Genomic DNA, 24624 nt, shown 5'->3' with positions numbered 1-24624 from the left:
AACAAAAGAGGGGAAGTAAAATGAATAACTGACCAGTTGGGGTTACATTTCCCCCTCTTGGAAAAAGAAGTATCTATTTAAAATGATCAAACCTGTTCCTCCTCCAGCTTTATGCTCCTCCTCTCTCTGTCCTGCTTGCTCCCCGTGGTTATCCTCTATATGAAGAAAACAACGACATGATTTTGTTCGAATGAACGGACGGTCAAGTTATGTTTTTTGGTTCAAATAAGAGGGCAGTCACCTCGCCCCATATTCAATAAGAGAAATGTTAACTATTCCAGTAAGATATTCCAGGTGAAACCTTGTAACCGGTCTATTTTGTGGCTATGTATGCCAGTTTATTTCCTATTATTTCCTATGATCAGCATGCATGCACTTTGAACTGTTTGATGGCACAGAGGAAAGCTCGGCATTATAATATCTATATCAGATTTAGACTCAGATTCAGTTAATTTTTTTAATGGATTTTATTAACATTGACAAGACAAACATTTAAAATATTGCAAATGGAGCATACTACTGCGTTTCACACATCTCCTCTTGGAAAGGAGAGTTCGTGCCCGAACTCTCCTTTCCGTCCGCACCAGCGGCTGCTTCAGCTTCTGCAACACAAAGAGACACTCAGGTCACATGATCCCATCCTGGTCTCAGTCAAGTCCATGAAAAGCATCAAATCCACCTCATTACAAGATTTTTTTCAGGATTTCTTCTTATTAATGTACAACGAACAGTGTTTCCGTCACCCATCAGTTTTTGTTTTACAACGAAAAAATAAAAATAAAAGAAACAAGAAAAATCTAGAAGTGACAAAATCTCAAAAATATATTTCCATGAAAATCTACAACGAGACACAAGCAGACTTACTGGACTCCTCTCCTTCCTGATACGATTTCCTCAAGGCCTCCTTCAGCTTCCTCACCGCCTCCTCCTTCTCCTTGACCAGTGAGCTCATCCTGCGGATCATGAGGAGGACAGACGGACGGTCAGAGCAGGCATGTCGTAGGACGAACAGACACCGACAACACGATGAATAAAGACCAGAAACAAAACGAAACAGCTCTTACTCTTGTTTGTGTTGATCAGATGCCGAGCCCAGCTCCATCTCCATTTTCGACACCGTAGCCCGGAGTTTCCCCAGCTCAGCAGCACTGGGTGATGTGTTTTTCTAAAAGAAAACCCACAAATATGATATATTATCGCTGCTCCGTGATTTAAACTGGATCCACTGCTGCTCCCTGATAATAGAGGCTGCTCTGGGGCCTGAAAATGAGATGCGTGGACGAACCTGAGACTCCCGCAGTTTGCACCGGAGGGTTTGGATGGCGCTCTCCTTCTCCTCCACCTTTGCTCGGGTGTCCTGCAGCTCCGTCTCCTTCTCCTCGATCTTTGCTCGGGTGTCCTGCAGCTCCGTCTCCTTCTCCTCGACCTTTGCTCGGGTGTCCTGCAGCTCCGTCTGCAGCAGCTGTGTGGCCCGTTTTTGGTTGCTGGCTTTGAGCTGAGCGTCCTCCAGTTGCTCACATTGCACACCCAGAGCCTGAAAAAGAGAAAGAAACTCCCGTCACCGTCTGCAAATCATCATTTTGAGATGAAAGACAAGCTACGCCACGTTAACCCATAAAAGCAATAATGTGTTATCTGTGATTCTCAGCCCTTTAACAACAGCTACGGTGGTTTCATTTTTCTTATTAAAAAGGCTCAGATATTTCCTAAAGCAGCCGATCACAGTCGTTTTTAGCAAACATTCTTCAAACAGGAGGAAATAGTGCATTAATCCACATTTAGTGTTGTGTTCAACATAACGAAGGCATCTCTGAAAATAAGAATCAATATTAGTTCTTTGTAATAAAATTTTAAAAAAAATTCAGATCTGCCGACAGCTTCGGATTTTAATGTAAGAAACCACATTTGTTATTACATGATGCAAACAGGCCAAATAATAGCTAAAAAACAGACATGTTGCAGGTCAGACTTACCTTGACCTTTCCCTCACTCTGCTGGAGCTGCAGGACGAGTCGCTGGATGTCCTGCAGCAGCGAGAGCTCTGTTTTCAGGGGCGCCGCCTCCAGCGCCTGCAGCAGCGTGGAGCTCTTACTTCTCTCCTCCCGGAGCTGAGAGTCGGCCCGAGCCTCCAGCTGCTTCAGCTCGTCACACAGGCCGTTGTGTTCCTCCACGAGTCCCTGCAGGAGTCGGGTACATAACGTCTATATCAGACCGGCAGTAGCACTGCAACACTAGTAGTGATCAGGCTGCAGGTTGGAACCTGTTTGCATTCTCTGTTCCCGACCGGCTCATGAAAGCTGCTTCATTAGTGGTTTGCATTAGTAGTAATAAAAGCAGTATGATTGTGTGTTATATAAATGTAATTTGCGGTTCTGTTTCCAGGCACAGAAGCGTTCTGTCACACTGACTGTAGACATTTAATTCTCATGTCGCTCCATGGGAAGAAAACAAAAATCATGTTGTGGATTTTCTCTTTTTTTAATGATAAATTCTTGATTTTTGAGTTGATCACATAGCGCCAGTTTGCTCGCTGTGTTTGAGAGTGACAGGAGAGGGAAATAGAAGGTGGATTATTGCAGGCAATGTCCCTATAATCAAAATGTTAATAACTAAATAAGCGCTAAAGATTCCAACTGTTCAAAGTAGCGCTATATATTTTAAGTTACAACCAGTGTGTGTGTGTGTGTGTGTGTGTGTGTGTGTGTGTGTGTGTGTGTGTGCACCCATGTATCACTCTGCCTATCCGACCCCCGAGACCACATGAGGACTTGCATGAGTGTGAAGCTCTACCTGCAGAGTCATCTTCCTGCCGTTTGCCACGGCGGTTCTGTAGTCCAGCTCACAGCTCAGGATGGCGTCCAGCTCGCTGGAGCTGAACGGCTGCTTGGTGAGCACCGTCTGCAGCTGCTCCTCGAACCTCTCCTGGACTTCGAGCTCAGCAGAGAACTCGTTGCGGACAGACACAATGTTGGCCAAGAGCTTCCCCAAAATGTCAGCCATTTTCTACGAAAACAAAAGAGTCGGCATCAAGTCGGCGTACAGTGATGTTGGAAACTCACCGAGGAAGAGTTTAGTTATCCATGAATCATTGAATACTCACACGGCTCATTTTTATACTTCTGCTGTGGATGAATTCATTTGTTAAATGTCTCATTTCAGTGAGAAATTTGGGTGAAAATGAAGTAAAAAATATATTTGCTTATCTTGCTTGCTTATTATAAAAAATGAAGTCATCAGGAGAGCAGGACCCCAAAAAAGCTCATTGATTGTGTTATTATTAGGCAGAAGGCTACGATAAACACTCTGAACGGTTTCTTTGCAGAAAAGTTAATTGGAAAATCATTAATAAGATTCATTAATTATTTCCATTTAGTGATGAGCAGCTGGAACATCTGTAACTGGGAAGATTCGACCTCTGAGTTGTCATAATTCTCTTTTTATTCTACATTTGGACAGACTGGCACCATTATGTGAATGCTGAATTAGTGATTATGAGATCCTTATTGGAAAAGTTCCCATGAATGTTCAGAAAACCATCAGTGCATTATTTTTTTTAAATAATGTGCTGTAACTGTCCCGCAGCCCTCGGGGAGGCTTTGGTTTGCACTTTTAATGGCCCACCTCCCCCTGCAACGTCACTCCCGCCCCACATGGTCTCGAACAGGTTGAGCTCACCTGCAGGTAGAGATGCCTCTGCTCCAGCAGCTCGGTCAGCCTGTGGTCCCACAGCGAGGGGAAGTCCTCGGCTTTGACGGAGTAGCGGGGCGCCTGAGCTCTGCACAGCAGCACGTCCTGCAGACGCCTCTCCTCGAACACGGACAGATCCTTCTTCACCAGCTGCTCAAACACATCCGTGTAGCCCTTCGCTCGCACCTGTATGTGCTCCTGCAGAAATCACAGAGCAGGAGGTGAAAAGGATGATCGCCTGATTAAGAGAGGAAGTAGAATATAAGATGTATCCTCTACCATAATACTCCAAACAGACCGGACCGTCTGCAGCTGCAGCTTGCACACAGCGCTGTAGAGGTCCATGGTGGGTTTGGGGAGAGAGCTCCGCTGAGAGGGCTTCAGGGAACACTGCACTTCGTACTGAGCTGTGAAGTTAAACTTGGAACAAATGTCTATGATCTGCTGGAATTTTCCGAAGGTGTTCTGCAACGATAGGAGTTCAGGGGGATCAGAGTCACGTAGAAGCGTTGGCGTTCAGCTGCGGATTACTTCACGTGGTTTGGTTACCTGAAGCTGCCCTACAGAGTGCTGCAGCCATGACGACGGCGTCTCCTTGGCGCTCTGACCCACGCTGCTCTGCTGCTCTCTGAGTGCTGAGATGGTCGCGTACGCTTCACTGAGCAACTGAGAGGAGAAGAGAAACCTCATGTATGTTATATCAGTATTGCAATCTGTCCTTTCAGACGTTTCTGCAGACGCTCAAACTTGTTCTGAATGCTGACAAGAACCAATTCTCTCATCTCTTTCTGCCACATATACACATAATGACACAGTTGAGGTTGCAGATATCTGGGAAATGTGTCAGCCAAGCACATCTCTTCTCTAATGTAGCAGATCTGTGGTTTTAAAAAAAAAAAAAAACGAATGACTATTCAGATAAAAGGACTGTTGACTGACCTGCTGTGAGGCATCGGCATCAACTTGAGCATGACTGAGCTGCTCCTTGTACATCTGAACCAGCTGCTCCAGCTGCTGCACCTGACGGCAACAACAGAAATAGTGACGGGGCATTCAAAACTCAGCAAACACGAATGTTAAAAGATGCATGGGGACACTTTCTAAAGCAAAAAAGGGATTGTTTTGTGGAAATACATCCCTCAGGGACAGATTTATTTAAAGCAAACTCTTTTCAGTATCTCTGTCTCTCCAAGAAGAGTATGCAAATGATGCACGTCTAGTTCTCCAATAACTCGACTACTATTGTATTCAATTATCATATCAACACTGCCATGTTTCTTTAACAAAGCTTCCTCCTGCTCACTTAAGAAGAATTCTAGGTTATTAAAACTTGTGTTAATATCATCCTCCAGTTTCACCTCCTAATAAAAGGCTACAGCTGGTGGACAAATCTCATGAACCAACTAAAATATGAATCTGTGGCCACACAAGAAACTATAAATACAGGGTTTTATGTGGATTAAATCGCAGTGAAGGAGTTGGACCTACTGTTTGTTGCAGCTTGGTCTCTTGTTCTCCACTCTCGGCCTGCTGCTGCGAGTTCAACTGCTCCTGCTCGCTCAGTTTCTCCTGGAGGGCTGAGATCTAACGTCGGGAGGAGATCATGAATTAACAGACCGGTCTCGGCGTGCCAATGTGCTTTATAGTTGTGCCAAATGTACCGTCTCCATCCTGTCCTCCAGCTGGGCTCTGAGCTGCTTCTCCTCCTGTCTCAGCCCCTCCAGTGTCTCCTGCAGCTGATCCCTCTCCTCGCTGAGAGACGTCACTCTCACCAGCAGCTTCTCCACCTCCTCCGTGGACGTCTGGAGGCTGGCCTCCTTCTCAGAGAGGAGACCGTCTCTCTCTGCTTCCATGCTCTCCAGTTTCTCAGTTAGAGTCTTCATCTGTGAGGAAGGGAGCCGTTAGACGGCTCATCTTTGAAAACAAGTTTCATATATTGCAAAGTTTTAGAAAGGTGAGGGATTGGACATGAACCTGTTGATCTAAAGAGCGTTCCTTCTCCTGAGACAGTCTCTGCAGGTCAGAGTTCATCTGCTTCTGTTCACACAGTTCCTCTTTGACTGACTTCACAAGATCTTGTGTTGTGGATGCCTTTAAAAAAATAAAATAAAAATCAGGAGCAGAGCAATTAGGGGAATGAGAAACTTGGCACTGTATTATAATTTAAAATATCCCAAAAGAAACAGGAATGCACAAAATAAGTCACTCAAAAGCAAAAGCACAAAGCAGCCAAAACATTTTTTTAATGAATGAAGCCAAGTCTCTTTGTGATGACCTCACCATATTCATGTTCTGCTGTTGAACATCTTCCAGCTGCCTCTTCTGCTCCGTCACAGTCAGGAGAGACATATTCAGCTGTGCAATCTGTTGGAGCAGACATGCTGCCATTATTCATCCTTAGGATATTTAAACGATCCAAAACACAGAAGATATTTTAAAATGCCACATAGTACGGAAAAATGGTCATATTGCAACGTCTTTGTATTTCAGAATCAAGAGAATGTTGTAAATGTGGCAACAAATAAAAGTAAATTGTCAATAACATTGACCTTTTATCCAGACCAAATAATCAAAATAAACTATAACAGCTGACAGTGTGTGTATTAGCATTGCTGTGCAGCCCAACAGTGGATGGTGTTGTATAGAAGTAAAGCTATTAGAGACAAACCTCCGCCTGCATGGCCTCCATCCTGTCCTCCAGCTGGGCTCTGAGCTGCTTCTTCTCCTGTCTCAGCCCCTCCAGTGTCTCCTGCAGCTGATCCCTCTCCTCGCTGAGAGACGTCACTCTCACCAGCAGCTTCTCCACCTCCTCGCCGTGAGTCCGAGTGTCGGCCTTCCTCTCGGACCACAGACCGTCTCTCTCCGCTCGCACCTCCTCGAGCTCCGCGGTCAGCCTCCCAATCTGTTAGCAAAGAACGGAGACACATTCGTCATTTCAAACAATGACATAAGAAAATGTGTCTAAAATCAGCTGATCTATGAAGAGAGGTCGGCCAGCATTAGACAGCAGATTCCCTCTGTGTATTCTTTACGTATAAAAGTGAAGTCCTGCCTGATTTTGGAGCTCTTGCATCTGGAGGGTGATCTCTGCATCACTCCCACTGCTGGGTTTCTCCTGCAGCTCGGCCTTTTGACTGCTCAGCACGGTGATCTCCTCTTGTAGGACTCGGATCTTCTCCTGAGACGCCCTCAGCTCCTCCTGCTTCTCCATCATCTGAAAGAAAATGATCAGCAGATTAATCGATAGTGAAAATGATCAGTCGTTGCAGTCTAGATTTGGATATTTTGATATCACTCCAGTTAAAAGTAAAACAAATAATTGAAAGTCTAGTAGACAAACGTCTCCCAATAAAAAATTATTTTCCTGTGGAGGCGCTTGACTGAGTCTGCCCTAATCTGAACCGGAAATGACGTTGAATGTTTAGGGGAGAAAAATATAACTCACCAGTTCTACATTTTCTCGAAGGTCCGACTTCAAATGGCTCACCTCCTCCCGAGTTTTCTCCAGATGCTCCTCCAGCTGTTGGATCTGAAGCATAATGCAGGGAAACCTTTTTTACGTTTTAATTATGACTGTTATTGGACTTCTGTGCTGGTCACGGTTTGTCCATAACGAACACCATGTTCAAACATAAGGGTGTCCATCAGTGCACATGGCACCAGGACACCCTAGGCCGGAGGTCAATGATCGACTTCGTGGTTGTGTCATCTGACCTCCGGCCGTATGTTTTGGACACTCGGGTGAAGAGAGGGGCTGAGCTGTCAACTGATCACCACCTGGTGGTGAGTTGGATCCGCTGGCAGGGGAGGAAGCGGGACAGACTTGGCAGACCTAAACGCGTTGTGAGGGTCTGCTGGGGACATCGAGTCCGAATGGACCTTGTTCTCTGCTTCCATTGTTGACGCGGCTGTTCGAAGCTGTGGCCGTAAGGTCTCCGGTGCCTGTCGTGGTGGCAATCCCCGAACCCGGTGGTGGACACCGGAAGTAAGGGATGCTGTCAAGCTGAAGAAGGAGTCCTACCGAACCTGGTTGGCTCGGGGGACTCCCGAGGCAGCTGACGGGTACCGGCAGGCCAAGCGTGCTGCAGCACGGGCGGTCGCTGAAGCAAAAGTTCGGGTCTGGGAAGAGTTCGGGGAGGCCATGGAGGAGGACTATCGGTCGGCCTCGAGGAAATTCTGGCAAACCATCCGGCGCCTCAGGAAGGGGAAGCAGCCCTCCACCAACACTGTTTACGGTGGAGGTGGGGAGCTGCTGACTTCGACTGGGGATATCGTCGGGCGGTGGAAGGAATACTTCGAGGATCTCCTCAACCCCACTGACACGTCTCCCATTGGGGAAGCAGAGGCTGGAGACTCAGAGGTTCATCCACCCATTACACGGGCTGAAGTCACCGAGGTAGTTAAGAAGCTCCCCGGTGGCAAGGCACCGGGGGTGGATGAGATCCACCCTGAGTACCTCAAGTCTCTGGATGTTGTGGGGCTGTCTTGGTTGACACGTCTCTGCAACATCGCGTGGCAGTCGGGGACAGTGCCTCTGGACTGGCAGACCGGGGTGGTGGTCCCTCTATTCAAAAAGGGGGACCGGAGGGTGTGTTCCAACTATCGGGGGATCACACTTCTCAGCCTCCCCGGGAAAGTCTATTCCAGGGTGCTGGAGAGGAGAATTAGGCCGATAGTCGAACCTCGGATTCAGGAGGAACAATGCGGTTTTCGTCCTGGCCGTGGAACACTGGACCAGCTCTATACCCTCCGCAGGGTGCTCGAGGGTTCATGGGAGTTTGCCCAACCAGTCCACATGTGTTTTGTGGACTTGGAGAAGGCATTCGACCGTGTCCCTCGTGGCATTCTGTGGGAGGTACTTCGGGAGTACGGGGTCGGGGGCCCTCTGCTAAGGGCTGTTCGGTCCCTGTATGACCGGAGTAGGAGCTTGGTTCGCATTGCCGGCAGTAAGTCAGACCTGTTCCAGGTGCATGTTGGACTCCGGCAGGGCTGCCCTTTGTCACCGGTCCTGTTCATTATTTTTATGGACAGGATTTCTAGGCGCAGCCGTGGGCCGGAGGGGATCTGGTTCGGGAGCCACTGGATTTCATCCCTGCTTTTTGCGGACGATGTGGTCTTGTTGGCTCCTTCGAGCCAGGACCTCCAGCATGTCCTGGGGCGGTTTGCAGCCGAGTGTGAAGCAGCCGGGATGAGGATTAGCACCTCCAAATCTGAGGCCATGGTTCTCGACCGGAAAAAGGTGGCTTGCTCCCTCCAGGTCGGGGGGGAGTTCCTGCCTCAAGTGGAGGAGTTTAAGTATCTTGGGGTCTTGTTCACGAGCGAGGGAAGGATGGAACGCGAGATTGACAGGCGGATCGGTGCAGCGGCTGCAGTAATGCGGTCGCTGTATCGGTCCGTCGTGGTAAAGAGAGAGCTAAGCCGAAAGGCGACGCTCTCGGTTTACCGGTCAATCTACGTTCCTACCCTCACCTATGGTCATGAACTTTGGGTCATGACCGAAAGAATAAGATCCCGGATACAAGCGGCCGAAATGAGCTTCCTCCGCAGGGTGGCGGGGCGCTCCCTTAGAGATAGGGTGAGGAGCTCCGTCACACGGGGGGAGCTCGGAGTAGAGCCGCTGCTCCTCCACATCGAGAGGAGCCAGTTGAGGTGGCTCGGGCATCTGTATCGGATGCCCCCTGGACGCCTCCCTCGGGAGGTGTTCCAGGCATGCCCCACCGGGAGGAGACCCCGAGGAAGACCCAGGACACGCTGGAGTGACTATGTCACCCGGCTGGCCTGGGAACGCCTTGGGGTCCTCCCGGAGGAGCTGGGGGAAGTGTCCGGGGAGAGGGAAGTCTGGGCGTCCCTGCTCAGGCAGCTGCCCCCGCGACCCGGTACCGGATAAGCGGAAGAAAATGGATGGATGGATAATTATGACTCAGAGGGGAGACGCTGAAATGGGTTCATGTCCAGGATGTGAAGGTTCTTTGTTCATACAAATACCCCGAATAAGTAAAACGACACTAAAGATGTGAAATGAAGATGAGCGAGGTGACATGATCTGACCTGCAGGAGTCGTTCAGCCTCCTGCTCCTCTTTCAGCGACTGAGGCTCGGAGCTGAGCTGCTGCTGCTGCTGCTGCTGCATCTCACACTGCATCTGAACCACAGAGACACAACCACATGAGCTCAGGCCTTTTCCCCAGATTCATGGAATTGTCGCCATTCATAGGGTATTCGTTTACAGACTTTGAATGTTGTTTAGTGAACTGAATCATTTGCAGAGCTTTAACGTGGCAGCAAACAACCATTTGCTCTGTAAAGATAGTGGCGTCTACCGGAGCAGAGAATGAAGTCTCTCTCTCGCCCTCTGTGTGTGTTGTAATGCTGGCTTCTATGTGCTTTGCTTACACAGCCGTACGTGGGTTTTTTGCGTTTGTTTTATTTACACACATGTAAATGTAAAGGCCGCAGCAAGTTTCCCTCCCCCAAAGAAACCAGATTTCAGTGAGAAAGCCCGCGATTTAGGGGTATCTCAATTCACAGGATTCAGCCAACGCTCTTACCGTCTCCATCCTGTCCTCCAGCTGGGCTCTGAGCTGCTTCTTCTCCTGTCTCAGCCCCTCCAGTGTCTCCTGCAGCTGATCCCTCTCCTCGCTGAGAGACGTCACTCTCACCAGCAGCTTCTCCACCTCCTCGCCGTGAGTCCGAGTGTCGGCCTTCCTCTCGGACCACAGACCGTCTCTCTCCGCTCGCACCTCCTCGAGCTCCGCGGTCAGCCTCCCAATCTGTCAGCAAAGAACGGAGACACATTCGTCATTTCAAACAATGACATCAGAAAATGTGTCTAAAATCAGCTGATCTATGAAGAGAGGTCGGCCAGCATTAGACAGCAGATTCCCTCCGTGTATTCTTTACGTATAAAAGTGAAGTCCTGCCTGATTTTGGAGCTCTTGCATCTGGAGGGTGATCTCTGCATCACTCCCACTGCTGGGTTTCTCCTGCAGCTCGGCCTTTTGACTGCTCAGCACGGTGATCTCCTCTTGTAGGACTCTGATCTTCTCCTGAGACGCCCTCAGCTCCTCCTGCTTCTCCATCATCTGAAAGAGATTACCGTGGCGTGAGTGTACAGGTCAAGATCTCTTCTGTGCAAAGTCATTAAAAGGAAATGTACAACAACAACAACAATCTCCAATAAACAAACAGGGAATGGATCAAAGTTATGAATCGAGTTATTGGAAAAGTTTAGAAATAGTAGAAACTCTTACAAGTGTTTGGAGCTCCTCTATCTGTCCATCCTGTTTGGATGCCTGTGTCGTCTCCAGCTGTTTGATCCGCTGCTTCTGTTGGCAGTTCTTCTCCAGAGCCGTCCTCAGCTCGTCCTGATTCTCAATCATCTGTTTGGTAAAAAAAATACAACATATCTTGTTTGATATGTGACATGGACAGCAGGTCTCCCAACACGGCTAATGGAAAGGAATGCGTTTTAAAAATCTGACATGATAACTCACCATCTCCACATTCTCCCGCACGTCCATCTGGAGCTGGTCTCTCTCTGCAGTGAGAGTCGTAACGGCAGAGAGCAGCTTCTCCACCTCCTCTGCAGAACTCTTCTGCTCAGAGAGGACTTTGTCTTTGTCGTCTCGCACACACTGAAGTTCCTGTGACAGACTCAGCATCTGTCGGGAAGGTGTTCAACGAACAATCAGAACGCCGACAATGAAGGATGAGCTCAGAAAAAACAAACAAACGGATCCGTTTCACTGACATTTTCCCCCAGATCAGACTCCTTCTGCTCGTAGAGTTTCACCACCTCGGAGTTCTCGTGCCTCTGCTGTTGGAGCTCGTCTTGAAGAGACTGTATCAGAACTTGTGTCTCTGCAGCCTGAAAATAAGGGACAAAATCAGAATAACTCAAGGCAACATCTGGAGAAGAGGTGACATTCAGTAAGGGCTGTGAAGCGATTCGGGCCACTAAACTGAACAAACAGAATTTCAGAAAGAATATTTGAGAAACATTCAAAACAAAGAACCTTATCAATAAAAAAAAAAATGAACTTGATGCAATGAATGGCTTTTTGATGTTGTCTTGGTGAGAGGATGAGACCGCTAATTCATCAAGTGTGGGAGATATTTACAGGTAAATGAACAAATAGCAGCGCTGACACTCACCCTCTCCCTGTTTTCCTGAAGGTCCCTGCTGAGCCGGTCTCTCTCTGCGCTGACAGAAGAAAGCAGCGTCTCCACCTTCTCTGCAGAACTCTTCTGCTCAGACAGGAGGACGTCTTTCTCAGCTCGCACACACTGCAGCTCTTCAGTCAGCTGATTCAGCTAGACATATCCCAATAAAAAGTTTAAAAATTGAGGTTCACGTTTATGGCATCAACGCTTCATTAGTTTTCAATGTAACAACACCAAATAACCAGAGAAAAAGAGCACAGTAAAAGTCTCTGACTGAAGGAATGTCATGTCTGAGTCTTAAATAATCCAACAATTAAGTTAAGGTAACTATTGCTGGCCAGCACTGAGAGGATCAGGAAAAGCTTCCCCCCACAGGTCTCTAGAAGCCTAAACCTAGGACCCCTTCTCAATCTGACACCCGAGGGGACATCTGAGGACTCACCTGCTTCATCAAATCGTCCACCTTCTCTGGGAGAGCCCGGAGAGAGGCGAGCTCCTCCTGCTGAGCTCTGAAGGCTCCTTCTGCTTCACGACACCCAGTCAGCTCTCTGTTCAGCTGGGCCACCGTTCTCTCCAGCTCCATGTTGTCCAGCAGGTCTGGAAGCAGAGAACATCTCCTACAACTCATCTGATTTCACAGCGTCACGTCACATGAAACACCCCGATGTTTAAAAACCTACTCTTGGGAACTTTCCCGTCGAGGAGAGCGGTGAGCTTGCTGTTCTCGTCGAACGCCACGTTCAGCTCTTTTTGGAGATCGCTCTGCATCGTTCTGTAGCGCGACTTCTCCGTCTCCAGCTGAAAGCGGAGGCTTCTCACCTCAGCGTCCATCTTCTCATAGCTGACATTGAGATTTACCTGGAGGTGATGACGACAAGAAACATTAAATAAAAGAAACATGTCACTGTATCACCGAGCTTCTTAAGCCTCTATTTGCTGTTGAAACCAACTCGTATGTGATTTTAGTAGAATTCAAAAGCTAAACTGCATCATAATAACTTTATCTGGGTGTAAAACACTGTGACGACACAGAAAACATCAGGGAGTAAAGTGTGGCTCGATCAGTCATTGGAGTCATTTTTGTTTTCATTTTCACTCCATGTAGCGCTGATGATGCAGGATGACAAAAACAGTCCAACGAATGACTTGACATAAGTCATTATGAATGCGAACAGCACTAGAACTTCAACTAAACCATGTCAAATATGGGTTATATCTTGTTACGTAAATTGAGATATGACAGGAAACAAACAGCCTTGATGGGATTTGAAGCAAACAAATATTCAAATTCAACAATCGGTGCTTACAGATTAAAGCTGCAAAACAGTCCATTCACCTTTGGGCTCAAACATTACAAAAGAGTGTGTGTGTGTGTGTCCCACGTACATTCATCTCCTCCGTGGCGATGTGTTTGCTGCGCAGGACGGCCCACTCCTTCTTCGTATCTCTGCTGAGCCCCTCGGCATCATCGAGAGAGCGGCGGAGCTTGGCCACCTCCTCCACCAAGTCCTTCCCGCTCTGCGAGGAGGCAACGTGACACAATTGGTTATAACGCTGGTGTTTATCATCTGGGCTCGTAGTTTAGTAGCAGAACTCTGGCTTACTGGGATTTTACAAATGATAGGACAACAATTACAAATACATACCATTCTCTGAAGTTCCTCTGCAAACTCAGTTTTCTTCTTCAGCTCCTCAGACAGAGTTTCTAGTTTGTTCTTGAAAAACAAACAAACATATAAAATGAATATTAAACAAAACTGCTTCAATTTTAAAGGCCTGGCTTGTAATTATATGGATTCTAAACATCGGACATTTCAGAATCAACCACTTTTCACTAAATATCCTAACATTAACTGGACTGAAAAGTGTAGTCTGTGAGGTCCACTAAAGATGTAAAAGTGAGGTGAAATATGATTTGTGTAAACTGCGAGTGACTCAGAACACTTGAGATACATCTTCAGATTTAAATCAACCCGAGGTCTTACCTGCAGCTCCAAGCGTTGGAGTTCAGAGGACTCTACGGTCTCCTTCAGCTTACAGATTTCATTTCTCAACTCATCCTGTAAGATCACACAGACAACAGGAACAGTGTTAATAAACCCAAACCCAGTGGTCTCACTCTATCGCTGTAAGTGGAGTCGGAATGAAACAAAGCACCTCGAGCTCTTTCCTGAACTCCTCCTCCAGAAGTTTGAACTCGTCTAGATCGCGCTTCTCCTCCACCTTCTGTGACAGAGCGGTCTTCTCTTCCTCCAGACGTTCGGTCTGCTCTATGAACATCCCGAGCTCCTGTTCCAGATAGTCTCGCTCAGCAACCACCGAGTCCTGGAAACATACGATTTTACACAATAAAGGATATCCACCTGGAATAAGAGAAAAGTTCACACTCCCGCAGGAAGTCAGATCCATTAATGCAAGAGCAGGCTATCAAGACTGAAAATGGCATTATGTACATAAACAGGAGACGACAAGTTGTCCGTTTTCAGATGCAAAACAAGCTTGTGTTGAGTTAAAGCCACAGGTGCTCCATCAAGCCTTACCTTCTCTGAGGCCAAAGTTTCACACAGCTGGATGGTCTCTCCAAAGTCTTGTCTCATCTAGAAATCAAAGTATGAAGATAAATAAATAAATAAAACAAACGGCAAACACGTCCACACAGCCTTTATCTGAACTGCTCATCATACACAGGGTCACGTAACTGAGCATTTCTCTCCTTACTCAGGAGCGCAAGTAAACTTAAAACACAGCATACCTGTTTATCAGCGTCGCTCTGTTCTTCCAGCTGCGTCTCCAGCTCTGCCATTCTGACGTTCAACATCTGCACATGTTCCAGTGCCTGCTGTTTCTCCAGTGTCTCTGTCTGCAGCTGCAGCTCCAGTTCAGCCGCCCTCTGCTCTGCAGCCTGGATCTTCTCCAGTGCCTGCTGTTGCTGCTCGGACTCTGTCTGAAGCTCCAGCTCAGCCACCTTCTGTTCAGATGTCTGTATTATCTCCAGTGCCTCTAGTTTCTGCTGGGTCTCCGTCTGCAGCTGCAGCTCCAGTTCAGCCACCCTCTGTTCAGATGTCTGTATTTTCTCCAGTGCCTCTAGTTTCTGCTGGGTCTCTGTCTGCAGCTGCAGCTCCAGTTCAGCCGCCCTCTGCTCTGCAGCCTGGATCTGCTGGGTCTCTGTCTGCAGCTGCAGCTCCAGTTCAGCCGCCCTCTGCTCTGCAGCCTGGATCTGCTGGGTCTCTGTCTGCAGCTGCAGCTCCAGCTCAGCCACCCTCTGTTCAGATGTCTGTATTTTCTCCAGTGCCTCTAGTTTCTGCTGGGTCTCCGTCTGCAGCTGCAGCTCCAGCTCTTCGACTCTGGCATCTAAAGTTTCTACCTTTGTCATGGCCTCCTCTTTATGTTGACTCTCCGTTTCTAGCTGTAGCTCCAGATTGGACACTTTGCCTGAGAGTTCATGCATGCAGTCTGGAGAAACAAAGTCTTTGGGACTGGGGGGGGAAAAAAAAAACAGGTATTAGATTTTAGAAACTTTCTTATGTTGCAGCCTGATGCTAAAATCATTCCAATTAATTCCCCCTACCTCATCAATTCTCAACCATGATAACAACCTGATACACCTGCCATCATTATGAAAGTGCCAAAATGCTCCAAAGTTACTGGGAAATGTATACATCAGACATCTTCCCACAGTTCAGCTGCCCTGTCAGTATTTAACTGGTAACTCTTAACCATAAACTGTGACACATCACCAACCTTTATGTTAATTTAACGGAGGCAAACAAAGCTCAAATTCATGATATAGTTGTTACACACCGTCATGGAGGGTATCAGAAGTTAAATGTGCTGCCTTTCAAGTGAAACCTCCAGTAACTGTTGGTTTAAAGACATTCACCTGTCTCCGAAGCTCCGCACTGTCACAGATGTCGGACTCATTTCCATTTCAGCTGAAGGCTCTTCAGGAATTTCCCAATGAGAGTCAAAGTCCTCATCGTCTGTGAGGACATATCGTGCATGCATTAAGCCAATTATCAGAGGAATGGTTAAGGTTAATTATCATTCCAGTGCATTTCCTTACATTCACTCAGCTCCATCAGACAGGAGCGGTCAGCTTTCCTCTTCCGAGTGGCCGATTCTGCAAAGCTGAGGTCGGACGAAGCGTCGGCGAATGCAGACGTGTGGGCAAGTCGGAGCATCTTGCCACCCCAGGTTACTCGGCGTTTTGGCATCTTAAACACAGGACAGGAGCCATTAAAACTGTGAAACTGAAGAGAAAGCTGTACCCTTAAGTACGGCATTATCTCAGTGTAAATGTCTGATAAATCGCGTTTATATTCTCATACAGGATTGTTTATGTGTTAACAGGTCATTGTAGCCCTATAGTGTCACCTAGTGGTCTGTTCTGCTTTTATTTTGAAGAGCATCGTTTTCTTCTTCTGATGTTTTTTTTTGTGACGCTAAACTTCCTGTTACTCTGTTTTCACAATGTGCTCACGCATCGTCGGAGGAACGGTAACACTTATAAACTCATTAGTTATTCATCCTTTTCATCTGTTTGAACCCTGTAAGAAAAGAGTTTACATTGTGATTTACCTTATTATTTTTGTATTGTTCGTACCTGTTATTTCTAAGAGCTCCAAACTGTGAGGTGTGTGGCGAGCTAGAGAGCATGCTAGCTGATGGCTGAAACTCAGTAATTAGCGCCCTTGGAGAGCGGAATGAGGTATGAAAATATGTAAAGTGTGTTGTTATCAGAAGATACTTTGTTCAAGGAAAAGAGAATATGATTAATATGTGAACATGTTTTATGTGAATTATTTGTGAAACTACAAAGAAGCATTTTGTATTTCTTCTGTTTATTCTGTAGTTTTCACGGTGCATATGGTGCGTGGTGCACGCAGAAGAACGAAATAAAAGACACCCGTTTGAAACTCTCTGCGTCTTAATCAATAAATCCGAGGGGCCGCTACACTCAGCTCATATTTACCTTTCGAACAGGAACCAGGTTGGAACTAGTGACCAGTAGTTTGGTCAGGTTTCTGATCCTGTCCTCCTGTTCTCTCTGGAGCTGATCCTGTTCTTGGATCAGCTGGGACAGAAAATTCTTCTCTGTTGCTGTGGTCTGTGTGGCTGAAGAAACCTGGAGGATCATCCACAGTAGAATGTGTGGTTATAATAGGACTCGGAGCGATTGGCACAAAAAATAATGGCGTTGATACTTACATCATGAAGTCGTCGCTTGAGATCCACAATTTCATTGCGATATCTTTTGAGCAGAGCCCCTTCATCGGACACCTCCGTCACATGAGGGTCGTTCTTCATCTTCTTTGCAGTGCTGGCAAACTACGACAGAGAAACACCATCTTCTTCAATTTCTCCGTCTCGTGTTTGGTCTAATACTTCACGTTTAAAATGTTCACATAGCTGCGCTTTCTGCACGGAAGAAATCCAACGGAAAGGCCTGCCGAGAGAAATATGTGTACGTCACTGACCTGCAGTGTGCTGAGCGTCTCATCTAGAGCGACGGGAGTGATGGTGCAGATGATGACCGTTTTAGCGTTTCCACCCAACGAGTTCTGCAGGATGCGGGTCAGCTTGCTGTCTCTGTAGTTGATGAAACCCCTAAAGAGAGAGAGAGAGAAACCGTCCTTGAATTAAAGATCAACACATAATAAGAGACTCTTAATTGCCATTTAATTTTGTTCCTGTTTCCCCAGTTTGTTTTCCTTTGTGTAAACATGAATTCCCAAATGAGGGAACCAAGGTTTGAGAAACAATATAAACCAGACAGTTATGGGATGTATGAGGAAATCAGAGAAATTATCACAAGCAGCAGCAAGTCGTCGTCTACTCACTTCTGGCTTTCGTCGGTCAGTTTCTTGATCACTTGGCCGAGCGTGAACAGGCTGCGATTGATATTGCAGCCTTCTTTTAAACGTGCGCCTAGGACAGCAAAATGGATAAATTACTGTAAATTCAGTCTGTAGTTAACATAATACCAGACCTAGTCTGCATTTTATGTAACGTCACATGGTCTAAGGATTGAACTCCGCCTCACCTTCAGCTCCGGTTTGACTTGCTCTCTCAGATCCAGCGAGATCAACTAAATTCTGTTGGATCAATAAAAAGAATTGCTTATGAACAAAATGGTACAAACAGCAAAGATAACAAAGCAATCATTAAAAAAAGCAGACTTACTAAATGAGACACAATAATGGCTCCATCTGCATTTTCACCTGTTGCCGGGTCGCTCCTTTCACGGCTCTCCAGGATCTAAGAGAAACAAAATCAGGAACACATTTCCACCAGAACCCCATATGGTACCGTGAGTGACGTCGTTGCTTACCATTCGGAAAATAGTGTGCGAGCGGCTGCTCCGCTCGTTCATCTTCGTCTTCCCGTAGTGACGGTTCTCTACAGGAGGCAGAAACACATTTCTTGTTACACACAGGCTGCGGTGCACATCCTGTCGGATCAGTCTCGTGTTCGGTGATGTCTTACTTTCTCCTTTCCGAATCCAGGCCAGGGCTTGTGCAAGAGACGTAACCAGCTCCTCGGTCAGGTCAGCCACATAGATGTTTTTCTGTATGTTTTTCAAGACACAATCACAACGACCATGTTCAAAAACAACAGAAGGAAAGTACATCTTCTCAGTGGCTTTCAGGGCTCCTAGACTTTGAAGTTATAATCAATTCAATTACACCTTAAAAGGAGGGTTCTGCAGTGATTTGGTCAACAAAGTCACTGTATTGATATTATGTAGACCCCAAGCTACAATTATACTGGAATAACTAATCACCCCCAACCTAACACAAGACGACGTTATACAACCTCTTTGAAAGGCTGCCGAGTATTAAAAATGCCTTCGGCTTTCAGCTTGTGGTTTTGCCCTTGTGCCTTCAGAAAGACAAAAACCACCTCTATCTTCACAGCTTTGGTTGTTCATTTCATATAGTTTGCTTGCTTGCCGTTTTCCTCAACAAACAAAGGTTTCATAAAAGATGAGTTAGGATCAATATTATCTTTAACCCAATGCTAACAAATCTCTTCTCAAAACTTTGTATCTGCCAATTACAGAGTTAAATTCAATCTTTGAGATTCAGTTGGTTGTAACAGCAGTTACTTCAGATTAGATTGAGCACCATTGAACCCTAAACTCCTAAATAGCCCCCCCACTTACATTGATCTCCTCTCTGACTTCCAGGGGCTTTCTCTTGCAGCTGTCGACGAGCAGATCGCTCACAGTTTCGTTGTAGATTTCCATGTAAGAAACCCTCAGAAGGAACTCCTTCTCTGGAATCTTTTGGGGGCAAACAGAAGTAATTTGTAAAAAAATATATATATTAAAAAAACAAAAACATGTGTCAAAAGGTGTGATATGTTTTACATTTTTAATAGTTTGGAAGACATCCTCCACAGCCAGAGGCATCACTCCTGGGAAACGATCACTCCCCATCATGGTAAAAGTCTTTCCAGAAGAAGTCTGACCGTAAGCAAATATGGTTCCTGTGGATTAAACACCGAATAGATATATTCACACACACACACACACACACACACACAATAAATACCAAGCAGATGCAGTCGGTGTGGGGAGCGTCACATTGAGACCACACAGGTCTGAAGGTTTTCCGTTTCCATTACATACCATTGTATCCCTCAACAGTGGAAACGACCAGAGGCTTCGCAATGCCCTGATACAGCTGATTGGTTGTTTCGTCTGAAGTGAACACTCGGTCTGTGAGGAAAGTGAATCTGCATTACATTTCTGTCCATATAATTATATACAAAATACCTAAAAAAGGAGCCAGAGAACACGTGCGGCAAAAACATACCAAAAATAAAGTTCTTAGTGGAGTTCCCATCATCGATCTGATGAATTGATTTCTTATCGGCTTCCCAAAACAGCTGGACGGGCTCCGAATTCTCCGATGCAGCGCTTTCCTCCCTGTGACAAGGAAACACAATCCAGAGACATACGTGGTGACATTAATTATGTTATTTAAATGTTATTGCTCTATTTTGCCAAGAACATCCATGATGATTTTATGGAGGTTTAAGTCGATTTGGTTGCATTTGTAAAGCATCTTTGAGCAACGGAAAACGTGCTTAAACCTATGTATGATTATTACTTTTTTATTATTAGTTTAAATTATTATTATTTAGTCGATCTACTGCAGACGGCTCGATTTATAACAACATCTTTCCTCCTGTGATCAAGTATTTGGCCTGGGACAGTCAAAACCAAGGTTTGAAAAGTGCTTGGAATTAGAATTAAGTGCTTGAAAGTGCTTGAAATGTCTGTTCTATGTGATAACACACAGAAAAGCGCATCTCAATATTGGAGGGACTGAAAAGACCATTTTCTGACATTTCTGCAAGAAAAATGACTTGATTATTAACAGTCCCAAAGAGGTCGAGGTGTAGCGGGATATTTGGTTCACTGCGTAACTTAGATCCTGTAAACTTTGCGTGGCGATGTCATTTAAATCGTTAATGAAGCAAAATGCTGATTTATTTTTAGTTGGTCAATTAGAGAATAACGACACGGATTGATTTCCAGTGACGTTACGTCAGTCGTGATCGCGGAGACCGTTAAGAATCCACGTTACCGGTAGATACATAGCGCTCATTTTTTAATGTCGGAAAATTAAACTTGAAGGGATGGTTCGGAATTTTGGACATAAGACCTATTTTCCAAGTGAGCCGGTGTGTTCGAGACGTCTGGAGACGCTTTCAAGAAACTTCATTCAGTTCTTCTAGTTGCCGAGGTCGCTTATGCTATGGCTAGCGCAAGTCAATCGTTCTGAGCTAGCATGGCATTAAAACAGTCTTGCCCACTCCACAGTGCACCCGAGGCAAATCCATTAAAACACTAGAATGTCGATGTACATATCTGTGTTGATAGAATAATATTTGAAACAAAACTTGAGGAACTAGTTTCTCAGCAGCAGCGGAACTTTACTTTGCTCCGTCGGACTCAAAACTTTAAGACACGCCGCCCGAATTACTGCCCGTAAATAGGCAATCGAACCGGGCCAAACTGTCGGCACATATACCCCCAAGGCTGTCTGAAAAGCCCTCGGAGCTCACTCAAACACCGGGCAGCCCACGGCCACGCGAAGCCACAATTACGCACCGCGAACCCGGACCTCTGCTCCGTCCGTAAACCCTAGGACGCGTTGCGGGGGATTCCCTCCTCGCACCACCAGTCTCCGTTTGTTCGGTCCCGGTTCTCAGCTCCAGCTATCTCGGTCTCCACAGACGCTCGTTCACGTTCTGCCCTTTGAGCATCCCTCTCGCGCAATTCTCCCTCCGTTTATTCAGGCTCGTACAGGTACGGTTGGGTTTGGGTGGGAAAAAAACTCCTCATCAGAGTCTTCAAAAGTTTCACTATATTCTCCAAAAGTGTCCATTTCTGTGAGATTGAAGAAACTAGCACTGCAGGCTACTCTGCGTCTGTAGCAATGACAGCAGGTAAACAATCTATTATAGAACCGGTAACTTATAAGTGCTAGGTGATATCACTCCGCCGCTGCCATAGCCTACTAGGAAGTATGACACGCTGCTGCTGCTCAGACCTGAACAAGTCCACAACAAAAACATTTTTTTTTTTTTTTTTTTTAAACACTTCTATTAATCTCGTAAGGAATACAAAAAATAAACATTTGTCTTAAGACCAGTCTACATTGTCTGAATAAAGTAAAAATGAAAAACTTCTTACACCAGTCTGAGGTATAACAAAAATAAATAAAAAGCACTTCTCTTAAAGTGTAGGTCCGGAGTGAAATGGACCCTAGGTCATTTCCACCAAGATCTCCAGCCAAACACCCCCTCGGAAACATTTTTAGCGATGGTCAGCAGTGGTCAAGATGGGGCGATCAGCCGAACGGCTTCGTAATAGCGCGATGGTACTTACAGTATATCTCGTAAATGTCCCCACTAATAATGCATGGAATGTTACCAAACTTCTGCAGTAGTACACGTAGGGTCTGTACTCACAAAACGAGGCATTTTAAAGTTTGTAAGTACACCAGGAGTTTATTTAAAAAGAACACCTGATAGCTTCTACTGCTAAAGCTACGCTGTTTGCGAAGACGGCACCGTGTTTACACAGCTTCTTCTTCGTTGGTGTTTAATAGCAGTCTGCGTATGAAAAAGTTTCGCCGATTTTTTATAAATGCTTGTATTATCATGTCAACACTTGTCGACCTGATAATATAAGCATTTATGAAAAAAAAAATTAAGCGAAACCTTTTCATACTCTCGCGTGAAACTCGCGTCACGGAAACAGCCAGGCATACGCCGACTGCTATTAAACACCAACGAAGAAGAAGCTGTGTAAACACGGGGGATCTGCTAGCTCAGGTTTATTAGCCATCTTGCAGAAATGAAACTAACCTGAGTGACCTGACACACGTGTGCGGTCGGGGCGGGGATGAACCGAGGTTCAGGAAGATAGAATGAGTTTCTGAACCTAAGTCCTCTGAACCGAGGCTTTCCGTTTCGGGGATACCTACACTGGCACAACACCTGCCAGTGCAACCATTTGATGTCACTAGCCAGAGTGCATTGCGAAGTTAACAATGGCGACCTACGAGTTAAACTATTTTTACAAATTTTATAAAAACGAAGACATCAAGAAGGTTTAACACTTTATTATAACTGATACTAACATTTGTCTTTTAAGAACTACAAGTCTTCATAGCCGGGGTTCCTTTTAAAAATGCAAGGTTGGTTTTATTTCAAACAGTCTATCAACACACATGTAGTGTATCTTGTATTTTGGCTAGCGCTAGCTTTTGGCGAAAAAATAAATGAACATACCTCGCAATAAGCGGACGGACTCTTACGCACACGTTGACCGCCGATGCTCCAGCCATTTTCCTGTTCGTTCGTGATAGTCACCCACCATCCTCTGCTGTTTAAGTATGTCCCACTTTGTTTTGATTGGTGGAGGTCGATTGGTGGACGTCATCGGGTGGACGGATCCATATTGGTTTGGTGGGGGGGGGGGGGGGGGGGGGGGGGACGGCTGGGTTATGATTTAGCGTTCTTAAATAAAATAAATAAATAATAATAAAAAATAAAATTGAACAAAAATGTATCAAAAGAAATGTTAGGGGGCGAATATATCTGAAAGAAAATGGAGTTTTAGTTATTCAACATTGGAAGTGTAAAAAATAAAATGAATATGGTAGCGCCAAACGGGTGACGCCCGAAATCGCGACAGACTCGTCGTAAGAACAGGTGGGGAAGATTTAATTGAATACTCTTCTCTGTGTTCTGATGACAATCTTATCTTCTTCCTTGATTTCTATAAGGCATTTGACACCGTAGAACATAATTTTCTATTTCAGACAATTGAACAATTCGGATTTGGTGATTTTTTTAATAAAGCTGTTAAAACTTTGTACTTTAAAGGTAACAGCTCCATCAGACTAAAAAGTGGGACTTCCCCGAGATTTGATTTACAGCGGGGCATTCGACAGGGCTGTCCCGCCTCCCCTTATCTATTTATCCTATGCACTCAACTACTTTCTACTCATGTTAAAAATAGCTCGTTAAAAGGTATCTTTATTGCAGATAGAGAAATTATAATCAGTCAACTGGCAGATGATACCACATTATACTTAAAAAATGCTTCACAGGTTCCCATTTCTATCCATACAATAGATTTATTCTCTGCAGCTTCTGGACTTGCCTTAAATCTGAAGAAATGTGAGCTATTTCCTCTTAAGAACTGCGATGATTCAATGATTTACAATATACCTGTTAAAAATAAAATCACCTACCTTGGGATTACCATTGTAAAAAATCAGAGAGATAGGTGCTCTGAAAATTTTAATATGATTATTGATAAGACAAGGAAAAAGCTAAACCAATGGCTTCAGAGGGATTTATCTCTAAAAGGTTGAATACTGCTAACAAAGGCAGAAGGATTGTCTTGTCTTACTTATGCAGCTATTCCCTTGTCTGTCGAAAAACAAATCTGTAGTGCCATTGATAAGTTATTATTTAATTTTATTTGGAAAAACAAGACACATTATGTGAAAAAATCAGTTATAATGAACACTTATGAGTCTGGTGGTCTAAATTTTCTTGACATTACTACCCCACAATACCTTTAAAATTAACTGGAGAACGCAGTTCTTACATAATCCTATATCCACTTGGAATTTTATACTCAAATGTATTTTTTCTACCATTGGAGGCCTTGAATATGTGCTATTATGTGATTATAAAATAGAAAAACTAATTCTAATCCAACTTTCATAAACAAATGCTGTTGGCATGGTCTTTAATCTATAAGCACAACTTCTCTCCATATAGATGCTTTATTTGGAACAATCAACACATCAAATATAAAAGTAAATCTCTATTTCTTAATTCATGGTTTGATAATAACATTATTTTAGTTACCAAACTACTCAATGAAAATGGAAATTTACTAAATTACACTGAATTCCTTTCAACATATGGTATTCCTGTGACCCCAAGGGACTTTGCAATTGTAATGGATGCTGTTCCTGTTAGAAATTACCAGCATTTCACAATAATTAACAGTATTATTTTACAGTAACTTGTTGTAATTAGGTTCCCCTGTAATATCCAAATGAATACCTGTAAAAACTACAGTATCTTTGGATTTTTACAGCATCTAACTCTAATTTTACAGTAAATCCTGCAATCAAAAAAACCCTGTTATATCAAAACAAGGTTTGTAATATCACAGCAACACAGTCAAAAAAATGCATGTATTATTACAGTGAAATACTGTATTGAACTA

At 45.1% G+C, this 24624-nt stretch overlaps 1 protein-coding gene across 1 annotated transcript; it reads right to left on the bottom strand.

Moving 5' to 3' along the window:
• Window positions 1-516: 516 nt before the first annotated feature.
• Window positions 517-22717, bottom strand: LOC311026765 (uncharacterized protein; the record flags this gene model as incomplete). The annotated part of the gene is made up of 48 exons (XM_084030463.1): window positions 517-602; window positions 865-953; window positions 1065-1165; window positions 1286-1384; window positions 1427-1534; window positions 1974-2177; window positions 2791-3003; window positions 3676-3885; window positions 3967-4152; window positions 4237-4353; window positions 4627-4707; window positions 5176-5271; window positions 5349-5570; window positions 5662-5778; window positions 5968-6051; window positions 6356-6589; window positions 6740-6901; window positions 7133-7216; window positions 9736-9828; window positions 10235-10456; window positions 10607-10768; window positions 10937-11065; window positions 11180-11347; window positions 11437-11553; window positions 11841-11999; window positions 12292-12446; window positions 12530-12707; window positions 13236-13367; window positions 13496-13564; window positions 13835-13909; window positions 14007-14174; window positions 14390-14446; window positions 14602-15325; window positions 15730-15829; window positions 15913-16063; window positions 16822-16974; window positions 17058-17177; window positions 17327-17456; window positions 17690-17777; window positions 17893-17944; window positions 18033-18107; window positions 18181-18248; window positions 18336-18417; window positions 19015-19134; window positions 19222-19340; window positions 19483-19572; window positions 19670-19782; window positions 22662-22717. 48 exons carry the CDS (start codon window positions 22715-22717, stop codon window positions 517-519), a joined length of 6618 nt encoding a protein of 2205 aa, XP_083886589.1.
• Between the last annotated feature and the right edge of the window lie 1907 nt (window positions 22718-24624).

The sequence above is a fragment of the Eutrigla gurnardus genome (genome assembly GCF_963514095.1).
Source record: "Eutrigla gurnardus genome assembly, chromosome: 16".
Classification (NCBI taxonomy): Eukaryota; Metazoa; Chordata; class Actinopteri; order Perciformes; family Triglidae; genus Eutrigla; species Eutrigla gurnardus.
This window is presented reverse-complemented; position numbering and strand designations above follow the sequence as displayed.